Source organism: Littorina saxatilis, linkage group LG6 (assembly GCF_037325665.1).
Source record: "Littorina saxatilis isolate snail1 linkage group LG6, US_GU_Lsax_2.0, whole genome shotgun sequence".
Taxonomy (NCBI): domain Eukaryota; kingdom Metazoa; phylum Mollusca; class Gastropoda; order Littorinimorpha; family Littorinidae; genus Littorina; species Littorina saxatilis.
The window spans coordinates 32,418,121-32,431,082 of NC_090250.1; the positions used below are offsets into that span (position 1 = coordinate 32,418,121).

Here is a 12,962-nt window from a genome sequence, read left to right on the forward strand (position 1 = left end):
TTAAAGGTTGAGTTCTAATATTGTAGTAGGTATTTATTAGTATTTTGGCTTGTCATTTTCTTTGGAAACGAGGTACTACTGACACACACGCACGAACGCACGCATGCACGCGTCCAAGCACACGAACGCACGCACGCACGCACGTGTGCACTGAGCACAGGAACACACACACACACACACACACACACACACACACACACACACAAACACACATACAAGCACACACACGTCCACACACACACACACACACACACACACACACACACACACACACACACACACACAGTAACCTCAAAACAAACCCGCCAATGTATATATATATATATTTTGCAACAGACTTGACCTCACGACGACAACACTTCAGAGAAGAAAGGACGAAGAGAGAGGGAGAGCCCCGAGAAGACGACAGAACAGAAAATAATGAATTGCAAACAGAAAAGAAGGCAAGGACGAAATGATGTGCGTCTTGGAAGACAAATCCAGCATTTCCAGAAACAACTGTCCGACAGTTGGCACTGTAAGAGAAACTTGTCGAAGACGGAGGCAAACGTATCTCACGAGTTGACTCAAGACACAGTGGTGGTATATATAATATATATATATATATATATAGTTATCTCCCATCACGGCACCAGAAGGTCCAACACAAGCTAAAGGGCTGTGCCAATATTCTCAGTCGTATGTGACGAACAAAAAAACAGTACCAAATCGTGCGGAGAAAAAACGACTTCACACCATGGCAGACGGACGCAAAGGTATCGTGTAAGTTGACTCAAGACACTGTGTGTATCTTCTAAAGATCTAGTCACGGCAACAGAAGGTTCAACACAAGCTAAATCGCTGTATGCTTGTGCCAATATTCTCAGTCGTATGTGATGAACAAAGAAACAGTAGAGGAAAGACTTCAAGCCATGGTAGTGAGACGCAAAGGTATCGTGAAAGCTGACTCAAGACACTGTGTATCTTGTATCTAGTCACGGCACCAGCAAGTTCAACACAAGCTGGAGCGCTTTTATGCTGATGCCAATATTCTCAGTCGCACTCAGTCGACAACAAAACAGCACCAACACGTGGGGAGGAAGGACTTTTGACTGAAAGGGCAGGCAAAAAAATGCATTATCAACGCAAACAAATAAAATCATTTTGAGCCGTCCTCCTCCCAAACTGAATAAGGCGTTGAAGAAAGCAAACATCGAACATCTTCCACGCACAAGAATGAATGCTCTCAGACGGAGGACAAATTCAGAGAATGTACGACTTTATTGAGCGTCTAAATGTAGCCCCTATTCAACCAAATCCGATTTCAAGCCCTCAGACTATTTCTCACACCCCGGCAAGTTGGGGCCGCAGTCCAACAGGAATACCCCCGGTTTCTGTAGTTAAACCAGACACTCATCCCTCGGAGAATCTCTTCATTTGCCGCACAATTCGCCCCCACAAAGAAACGCAAAGCGTCGGACAGCCACCGTGCGGCTTTTGGGGGCCAAATCGAATCCAACTCGTGGCCAAATTACCATTAAGGTGGCGAAGAGTCGCAAGATTCCACGAGATTCCATCGGCCCCGGACCCCGCGAGAGAAGGGAGAGCACTTTATCTACCGGCACCAATTTGGAGCCAATTACGTCCCCTGTCAAAGAAGTGGGATCAAGGGAGGGTGAGGGTTTGGGGGTAAGTGGAGGGGGGGGGGGGGGGTGGTGGTAAGGGAGGATCGAACATTGTCCCCAGCATTTGGACACAGCTGAGCTCGCTCGGAGGGACACTCGAGTGGGACTTGAAGAAGGTCGCGTGCAGCACATGTACAGTCACAGAGACAGGGTCAGGGTTAAGTTGGGGGAACAAGGAATGTGTGGAAGTAAAACACTTACCCTGACAGGAACAGACAAGATTGAGGGTACCAGCAACTGAATGACGTTGTTACCGCACATACAGTGTTCTTTCTATGCGGCAACTCCACTGTCTTAGCGCTGCGGTTATGCATCATTTGCAACACCCTTCTAACCAAAATCGCGTTAAAACAATTTTAACAAGAGGCGAAGCCTTCAAGGCTCACGTAAGAAATCAACAAACAGTAACACAAACTCAATCACTCCGTCACACATACACACACACAGTCGGCATAGGTGACACGGTCCGTGGTGCAAGAGTGCGAGACACTTGATCTAGATCTGTCTGTCTGTAGCCTACTTACTTACACGACTGCCTGAGATGGCCAGATCGACACTGCGCTTTCGACAGCGCTGCGCTTCCTCGCGCAGACATTGGAAACACGCTGTGCAGATTAACCTGTGGGAAATCTCCTTTCGGGTATCTTCTTTATCTATTTTTTTGGAGCTACGAAACCGAATAATGTAAAATCGCCCGAATCGGCGAACTGCAGCTCGGTGATAACTGTATCTATACCACAATCCTTCACGCGATCTGACCTAACCTTGACCCCTGACCTGGTCTACATACCACACACGACACAAACCAGTCACCTGTTTTTACCCCCCCAAAACCCCCCACCACTCGTTTTCTTTGGATACACACTTTAACTACATACGTGCCGACGAAATGTTGATCATTGCTTCAATACTTTGAAGCTGTTGCTTAAATAATAACCAGGTAAAATTAGTATTTCGGTGTTCAGTCAAATGTTAAAGTTTCTACCACAGACATACATACATACATACATACATACATACATACGCACGCACGCACAGACAGACAAAAGTTAGCATCGCATAGGCTACACTTACGTGAGCCAAAAACGATACATCTTCCCCTGCTCTAGCTCTTCGAATGTGCCACAAAGGCTTTACGCATGCATCAACACCTCATGTTCCCAGTGTGTCCATACATTTTCTTATATCAACTTATCCCTTCCCTGTATTATGCTCATGAGGAAAAACTCTACCCAGTCTGCGACAAAAAAAAGTGTGAACAACGCCAAGACTCAAGGACTAAGAACGATGAATTTACGATTGGTACCATCAACGACAGTAGTGTTTGCTGCAGTCGATCAAAATGTCATGGGAATGGCGAAGATTTTAAGAAGTGAGAACCTTTACTAGGAATTCAAAGATACGAAAGCCACAAAACTGTTCGTGCTCGGGGAAAAAACAGAGAAAGACAGACAGACTGACAGAGAAAGACAGACAGACAGTACAACGACATACATAAATAAGCAGACATACAGGCAGAACGACCGACAGAAAGACAGATAATTCATTTCTAGCACTCAGGTGGTATCGTTGAGACACAGAGTCACTCAGCACGTGCATACGTTGCAAGTGTAAATGCCAGCCACTCAAAAAGGCAAACGTTCACGTCACAGGGCTTTTTTTCTATTTTGCACGAAGATATATATATAGCTATTCTGATGAACACGTGGGGGAATTCGGGGACTGTGATTGGATGGTCTCTCCAGATTATCAAAGCATATTGCTGCGGAAGTCGGCCATTTTCCTCAATATCCAAAAGCATATTGACGAAAATGGCCGACTTTCTTATCTCGTAACTCCACACCGTAAATACCCCACTTCCCCTATGAAGTATTGATGTACAACCCATGGCACTAACATTCATGTAGTCGTTTATAACTGAGGTTGAAAAATTCGCTTCATGACGAGACAAGTATAAATGCCATTCGCCCAAACTGGAAACTCGTCCCTGCACGGTCTGCACGCTTTGTACGGATTAGCTGTTCCAAAGTCAGTGAATAGCCTGCGCAAAACTAATGCGCATAAGAAACGGCGTCTGCTATCAAAACCTGAGATCAACGCATCGACGCAAAAACTGTCATTTTGTAAGTTTGGAACAACAAATAAAGGTCAGAACAGCTATATATATTAAATAGCACAGTACGGAAAGGCCAACAAAGGACAAAAGACCAGATTACTACCTCAGAAACATATCCATATGCGGGACAGAGACAGAACACGTAAGCGTAACCACAGATACACGCGACAAAAGTGACGTAGGTGTAATTAATAAGCAGGGAAACAAGACGCAACATCGAGAGGGAAGAACCGTTTGGCTGCAAGATGAATGCACGTGTAGGGTGGCTAAAGCTGCAGACATTGCAAGCAATAAATCTGAACATAAAAATGCGTACGTTTTGAAATAGGCTATATATGAGCTATGACGGTGTATGACACTAAAACCAGAAATTAATTGCTTTTTTGCTTTTTTTACATTTAGTCAAGTTTTAACTAAATGTTTTAACGTAGTGTGTGTGTGTGTGTGGGTGTGTGTGTGTGTGTGTGTGTATGTATGTGTGTGTGTGTGTGTGTGTGTGTGTGTGTGTGTGTCTGTCTGTCTGTCTGTATGTGCGTGTGTGTGTGTGTAGAGCGATTCAGACTAAACTACTGGACCGATCTTTATGAAATTTTATATGAGAGTTCCTGGGAATGATATCCCCGGATTTTTTTTTATTTTTTTCGATAAATGTATTTCATGACGTCATATCCGGCTTTTTGTAAAAGTTGAGGCGGCACTGTCACACCCTCATTTTTCAATCAAATTGATTGAAATTTTGGCCAAACAATCTTCGACGAAGGCCGGACTTCGGTATTGCATTTCAGCTTGGTGGCTTAAAAAGTAATTGATGACTTTGGTCATTAAATATCTGAAAATTGTAATAAAAACAATAATCATAAAACGATCCAAATTTACGTTCATCTTATTCTTCATCATTTTCTGATTCCAAAAACATATAAATATGTTATATTTGGATAAAAAAACAAGCTCTGAAAATTAAAAATATAAAAATTATGATCAAAATTAAATTTTCGAAATCAATTTAAAAACACTTTCATCTTATTCCTTGTCGGTTCCTGATTCCAAAAACATATAGATATGATATGTTTGGATTAAAAACGCGCTCAGAAAGTTAAAACGAAGAGAGGTACAGAAAAGCGCAACTACTACCCCGCTCTTCTTGTCAATTTCACTGCCTTTGCCACAAGCGGTGGACTGACGATGATGCTACGAGTATACGGTCTTGCTGAAAAATTGCAGTGTGTTCAGTTTCATTCTGTGAGTTCGACAGCTTGACTAAATGTTGTATTTTCGCCTTACGCGACTTGTTTTCTTTTCTTACCAAACCGGAAATCTTGAATAAACCAGAAAGCATCTGTATGCCATATATATGCCGCAAGAAGATGGCCGACAGGACCTTCTTGGTGGTCCCGTGAAAAGCCCATGACTAATTTCCGTACATGTCTGCATTCAGACTCAATTTACACCGCATACACGCTTTACATAATTCGCAGACATTCAGGCGAGACAGATTCTAATCAGAAAGAACCCAGGAAGAGAAACGTAGGACAAAACAGAAGGGAAAACGGAATCGTGTGGAAAAAGGCGATTTCCCTCTCATTCGTCGCAATGGCTTCGCACCCAGTGAGAACACGATCGAGAGACAGACAGACAAACAGACAGTCAATGAGAGAAAAAAAGGTGGGGAAAAGAACATGATTCAGAGACAGACAGTCAAACAGACGGTCAAGGAGAGAAGAAGGGATGAGGGAGGGGGGTGGGGGGGGGGTGGGGGAGACTAGCTGTCTGTTGCCAACCCGTCATTGGTAACGTGGCCGCACACACCGGAGTAAAATTAGTGCGGACCCCCTCGCGACCAAAACTTCGTCTGGCTCCGGTAGTGGAGTGGTATTGGGGACTAAACATCTTCCACCCCTCCAGGAAAAAAGTACAGTGTGATCAAATGAAGGAGGAAATGACAAGAAGTAGCGGAGGCGACAGATTTTCGAGCGGGAGGAAAGAGGAACAGGCCCAACGGCAGGGTGAAGGCCGGTTACCGTAAAAGGGACATCGACGTTGTGTTTGCTTTCTGGGGCCAAAAAAAGGCGAAACGAGTTCTGTGAGGGAGAATGATGGGTGAAGACGGAATGGTAGAAAGAATGGGAGAGAACCAGACACGTCCGATGAGTGTTGCTCTCTTTCGGTTTTAAATTGAAGGAACAATGTCGTTGCACACACAAATGCCAAGCCAACTAACCCCCCTCCCATTCTCCCCCCGACGACGATCTTATTTGTTACATACTCGTAATCACCAACTAAAACAGATGTCCAGTCATCAGTCACAATTCCTATAGATGACGGAAAACACAACTAAAAGCTAAACAACTTACTTAGGCCGGCCAGCAATGCAATGTCATGAAATACCGTATGCAACACGAACAAAAGCCTTTACTTGTGCATCGGCACAGAGGTCACAGACCTCTTTTCTCCATGACAAGATGCACGTTCTACAGTGCACAACAGAGTTAAATAAAGTGAACCAGATGATTGTCATGATACAAGATTATACAACGAAAAACCAACGCGTCCAGACTGTAGTATACGTCTCTGCGCTTTGCTTCAACACTAACATAATTTATACTGCAACTCTCTTTGCCTATGAGTCGATTGTAGAGGTCGCAATGGCCTTGTTTTCTATCGTGGCAATTTACACAATTGACATTCCAAATAAAACGCACATTCCGGTTATACATTTGTTTAAACCGCACGAGCAAAAGGAGAAATTGCTAACAGGAAGGTCGAATACGTGCTTTCTTGAGCAACCAGCACTAAAATCTATTGCATTGTATGTTCATGTCATCTAGTCACGAAAATGACCTTTTATACTTGATAGCAATATAGCTGAATGACATTGATTAGAACATTTGAACTCTGACCAGGTCCATCATCAGGTCTGCAGAAACCTCTTTCACTTTATCCATTTAGCATACGCAATGCATCGCCCAGGACACTGTTTGCAAAACGTTCTTCAGAATACATAAATCAAATTGGTAGACCTGTACAATCTACCATAGTAAACGGACCGAGAGAAATCTATTTCGCTATACCTACATTCCTATAGTTTGATAATTTCATCTTCTGTCAAATTATAGATTTTGCTATACACAGTCCCTCTGTTCGGTGTGTGTGTGTGCGTGTGTGTGTGTGTGTGTGTGTGTGTGTGTGTGTGTGTGTGTGTGTGTGTGTGTGCGCGTGTGTGTGTGTGAGTGTGTGTGCGTGTGTGCGTGCGTGCGTGCGTGTGTTGATTATTTTATGTACTTACTCTCTCTGTCTCTGTCTGTCTGTCTCTCTCTCTGTCTCTGTCTCTGTCTCTGTCTCTCTCTCTCTCTCTCTCTCTCTCTCTCTCTCTCTCACACACACACACACACTCTCTCTCCTCGTTCAGACGTTGCCAATGTGTGGCCATTGAAGACACTGAACCTCGCTGGAACGGAGTCTACTGTGTGTAGACCTGAGAGCGGACCTGAGAGAGGTCCCACAGGGCTGCTTGACAATGGCAGCGAAATAATCTGCCATCGACGAGACGGCACACGTGATGCCAGAAAATAGTACTTTGGATGTGTTTCCGAGCTCGATGTTCTTGGGTGCTGCTTGAGGTGTAGAAATGCTCTTACCCTTAACATTGTGGTGCTACCGAAATCGTCTGTCTCATGTTTATCTGCGTGTCCGTCTGTCTCTGCTTCTGTCTGCTTTTCTGTCTATTTTTCTTATATCTATATGTTTATCTGTCTGTCTTTCTGTCTGTCTCTCTGTCTGGATGGCTATCTATCTATCTATCTATCTATCTATCTATCTATCTATCTATCTATCTATCTATATATCTATATATCCATCTATCTATATCTATATATCCATCTATCTATCAATATCTATCTATCTATTTATCTACCTCCGCCTTTACTTCCATTCCCCGCACGATATCACCCACCCATTTAGTATTTATGCGAAAAGCTGACGAGGCTATGAACGGAGCAACTCTTTTACTTGACTCTATCTCTGTCTCTGTCTCTCCGTTTCTCTCTCTCTCTCTCTCTCTCTCTCTCTCTCTCACTCTCTCTCTCACTCTCTATCTCACTCTCTCTCACTCTCTCTCTCTCTCTCTCTCTCTCTCTCTCTCTCTCTCTCTCTCTCTCTCTCTCTCTCTCTCTCTCTCTTTGTCACTTTCTCTGACCCTACTTGAATCCCCGCCAAGAGTTTCAATAATAGCGTCTGGGCTGACAGTTTCAAAAAGCGATCGTTCTGAATAAGTGTCTGCATCAGATATAGTGCCACTATGAGGATCACTTTGAGCCCCTTAAGTCTGCCATATTGCCCCCTCCCCCACCCCATCCCCCTGCCAGGTCTGGCACCATGCGTACTGTCATCCAGCAACGCAGCTGTCTTCTTTTGACTGCCCAGCCTTTCCCACAAAATGCAGAGCCTGTTTTTCTCTGGTAATGGAATTTCATGTGTCACCTCTCTTTTGTTGTCTCCTTTTTAAGAGGGACATTTGTCTCTCTGAGCTTCTTTAACATAGCTGTCAAGTTTCTTTATTTCAGACAATTTGGATGCCTTTTCTTTGGGGGCACCTTTTTTCTCCGAGCCCTTGAGACAATGCCGTCGATTTTCTTTATTTTGCCTCAAAGAATCGGTGTGGTTGCTCGCTCTCTTTCACTTTCAATGCCTCTTATTTGTCTGTGTGTGTCCTTCCCTTCCCTTCCGTTCTCTCTCTCTCTCTCTCTCTCTCTCTCTCTCTCTCTCTCTCTCTCTCTCTCTCTCTCTCTCTCTCTCTCTCTCTCTCTCTCTCTCTCTCTCTCTCTCTCTCTCTCTCTCTCTCTCTCTCTCTCTCTCTCTCTCTCTCTCTCTCTCTCTCTCTCTCTCTCTCTCTCTCTCTCGAGACCAAAAATAATAAATTATTTATGAAGAAAAAAAAAACCCGCAATACACAACAACACACGTGCATACGACAATTAAAAGAAACAAACAGACAAACCAGCAAATGAGCTTGCAAACAACACACACACATCCAAACACGCACGCTAAACAGATTGGGGGGGAGGAGGGGGGAAGGGGGGGGCAAAAGCAAGACATTATTTATGAAGAAAACAAAACACCACAATACACAAAAACACACAACAATTACAACATACAAACAGGCAAACCAGCAAATGAGCTTGCAAACAACACACACAAATCCAAACACGCACGCTAAACATATTCACCACACTCGTTCCCTCACCTTGCAAAATGTGTAAAAGTCCTGCTTCCTATATTGATCCAGGGCAGAATGCGTTAGGTGGGAGTCTACCAGCCCGCCTCCCCCTCCCCGCTTGTCGTTACTCCACGGTAAGCTAGCCACTTTGCCCATCGTTACGTGTTCGGAGGAATCGCACAGATCCTCCTCCATGTCGTGAGGCTCGGGAGGAGCAGCCTTGTACTCGGCTTGGGCTACTTTCCAGGCCACCTTTTCCATCTCCGTCTTACCGCACTCCTCTTGAATGCCAGTCTTGTCCCTCTGCCATTCGCTGGGGTCCTTAGTCCTGCGCGGGCGTCGGCTGGACGACCTCACCATGAAGATGACGACGACGATGACGATGGAGATGACGATGGTGGCGCCGATGACGATGGCGACGATGAGAATATTTCGCTCCACCTCGGCGGGGCCTTCTTGGTGCGCGAAGGTGGCGTTAGTGAGGTCGATGCGGATGTTGAGCAGGGTCTGAACCTCATTCTGGTGCGGCTTACCATTGTCCATCACGGCAATTTTGAGGCGGTGGAAGGTCATGTCCGTGTCCCCGATGTAGCGCTTGAGGAAGACCGACCCGCCGTCCATAGACACCTCGAACAGGAAGTGCTTGTTGCCGCCCGTGATAAAGTAGGACAGCCTGGCGTTGTCGCCGTCGTCTGGGTCCCAGGCGTCGATGTGCGCGAAGGGGGTGTTGGGCGTGTGGTTCCACATGATGGTGACCGTGTTGTTCTTGGAGTTGGGGTACATCACCTCGGGGCTGTTGTCGTTCACGTCCATCACGTGCACGGTGACAGTGCCCGAGGAGGACATGGACGGCGTCCCTTTATCGTTCATGTGGATCTCTAGAATGTACGTGTCCTGGATCTCCCGATTGATGTCTACGTCGCTGGCCGTGCGGATCTGGCCGTCAGGGTACACAGTGAACGGGGGCAGAGGGCTCACGGCTTTCATGTAGTACATCACCTCAGCGTTGATCCCCACGTCCCGGTCATGAGCCAGCAGCCTACCTACATATCTCTCCGGGGTGTTGCCTTCCATGATGTGAAACTCCGAGGTTTCTAGATACGGAGCGTTGTCGTTGACGTCGGTGATTTGCACCACCACTGTCGCCGTCCCCGTCATAGCCTGGTCGCCCTCGTCGATGGCCTTGATGATGACGCTGACCTCTGAGTTGACCTCCCTGTCGAACACCATGTTTGAGGTCAGCACGCCCGACTTGGAGTTCAGCTTGAACATCTCGTTCTCGCGTGGGTGGAGGTAGTAGTAGAACTGGCTGTTGATGCCCTTGTCGAAGTCATGCGCGGCAACTCTGATGATCTCAACGTCCTTGTCTGCGTTCTCAGAGAGGTTGGCCATGTAGGCGTGCATCGTGAACACTGGCGCGTTGTCGTTGACGTCGCCAACAATGACACTGAAGGTGGTGACCGCCGTCATGGGAGGAGCCCCGGCGTCCGCGCAGGAAATGGTGACGTTGACCTTGTCCTCCACCTCGCGGTCAAGCTGCGTCTGCAGTAGAACCAGGAATCCCTGTCTATCCTGCAGCTTCTTAACCCTGAAGGCCATGTGCGACGACTGGCAGTTGACGGTGCCGCTGGGGCCGGGGTCATTGTCTTCCACCTGCATGGTTCCTACCAAGGTGGGGACCTTAACGTTCTCCAAGATCAGCACCGTGCGGTCGTACAGCGGGTTCTTGGCCACGAACTCTGCGCGCGGTGGATTGTTGCCGGTGTCCAAAATGGTGAACTGCACCTGTGCCTGGGTCTCCAGCCTGGGCGTCCCGTTGTCCTTGGCCTCGATGATCACGTCGAAAGATTTGCCAGAGTCAAACTGCAGCGGCGCAACGATCTGGAGCTCCCCCGTGTTGGCGTCTATAGCGAAGAGCTTCTGAACTTTGGTGCGTGAAGCCGAGGCGCTGAAGGAGTAGGTGATCCTCGCGTTCATGCCAGCGTCTAGGTCTGTGGCGTGGACCCGGCCTATCACCGTGCCCACCGGGGCGTTCTCCACCACGGTCTGTGGGTAGAAACTTTGATCGAACTTCGGGTCGTTGTCGTTGACGTCCGTGATGTTGATGTTGACGGTGAGCGTGCCCGTCAAAGGCTGCATTCCCCCGTCACGCGCAGTCACGCGCACTAAGTAACGGTCACGCTGCTCCCGGTCTAGCATCTTGTTGACGGTGAGAGACACCTTGAACGTGTCGTCAAGGTTCCTCTCCACGTTCAGCACAAAAGTGTCGTCGTTAGAGAGCAGGTTGTACTCCACCACCGCGTTCTTCTTGGTGTCTTTATCCACTGCGTTGGGCAGCGGATAGGTCAACCCGACGCTGTTGCCCTCGGGGATGTTGATAGTGATTTCCTCGCGCGGGAAGGTCGGCACGTTGTCGTTCTCGTCTGTGATGTTGACGGCCACATTGACGATGCGGAGGAATGGCGTGGTTTCCGAGTTCACCGACACCTTGAACCTGAGCAGGCACTCCTCCATGTACTCGCACACAGCCTCCCTGTCTATCATGGCGCTGGTGAACACCCCTCCTGTCTGCCCGTTGAGCGTGAAGAGGGAGGCTGTCTGCAGGTTGGACGGGTCCAGGAACTCGTAGCGAAGAGTCTGGAACTCGCCGGGGGGCACCTCACTGGCGATGTTGCTGGCACTGGCCACGTTGCCCACCATCACTCCCGCCCTCTGTTGTTCCACGAAGGGTCCTAGCACCACGTTGCTCACTTGGCCCTTGACCACCTCGGTCAGAGCCAGGAGAAGGAGCCAGAGCGATGAGAATTTCAAAGCATTCATATTGGTGCGGAAAAAGATTGAACCAGGGTAGAATGATATTTAAAAAACACTTCACAAGCCCGTCAGTGTTGCACCTTCGCGAAACGACAAACACATGGAAAAGGTCAGTGTTGTCATGTATTGTGGTTTTTGTAAGATGAAATACCGGGAATCAGTTGATAGCATTATTGGGGATAGAGTTTTCGAAGATGGGATGAGATCAAGACAAAAATAAACAACCACAATATCATTCTCGTTTCAGATCTGGGTAAATACAGCGTGTAGATAGAGTCTGAGTTATCATAACGAAGACGTTGCTTTAATCTGCAGACACAGTAGCAGAATCTCACGCGACATTGTCTACGAGTGGTTCCGATAGAAACACACACAGCAGCTGTTTTGGCACAGGAAAAAACGTCTACATCTCACGAAAAGGTTAGCTTCGCGAATCATCGTTAGTTATCACACCGTTGTTCACTCATTTTCTGACGCTCTCTCACAAACACACACACAAAATGATGTTCCACTGCAGTACGCCATACTTCAAGGGGTCTGTATGCCTAGGAATGCCACCAGTGGTCGATTCATCTCCTCTTGTTGGACCCGCAGTTAGAATCTGTGAAGCCGCTCCGTTTGTCTCACGTGATCACCTTGTTTCTTCATCTGCAACCAAACAAGAAGATGTTTTTGTAAACTTTCGTACCTCAGATAAATACACAATGTGTCATGTCAAAGTAAACTGATCGGTTCGCAAATGAACGTTTATTACTCGAAGCTATAGACAGTTGAATTCAAAACGAAAGATCATAACACTTCCCGAAAGAACGAGACAGTTACAAAACAAGATGATTGGTAAATCGAGCCGGTGTAACACGAGAAAATTACTCCCACGAGATTTTTTACTCCGGAGTAAAAATTCGTACGAAAATTGTACTCCCTTTACGAAAAAACAACTCCCCCATAACACGAGAAAATAACTTACTACGACAGGGTGTGTTCCGAGTCAACATTTCGGTCGAAAATGTTACTCCCCTGACGAATAAATAACGAATAAACTATTCCACCCTTACACGAGCAATTTACTGCCCACGCCAGGCGTACGGAACTTTTACTCCCCTGTCCCCTAGTGTTAGTCTTGGTGGTGGAAGGTGTGGAGGGAGAGGGTAGCGTG

General features: G+C 46.8%; 1 protein-coding gene across 1 annotated transcript in view; it reads right to left on the minus strand.

The window, feature by feature from the left end:
- The window catches only part of LOC138969031 (protocadherin beta-12-like), a gene marked incomplete in the record, with an annotated part of 59,318 nt that extends 46,888 nt beyond the window's left edge, over positions 1-12,430 (minus strand). The window contains 1 exon segment of the mRNA XM_070341721.1: positions 9,018-12,430. Within this exon segment, the coding sequence (XP_070197822.1) occupies positions 9,018-11,812 (2,795 nt within the window).
- Between the last annotated feature and the right edge of the window lie 532 nt (positions 12,431-12,962).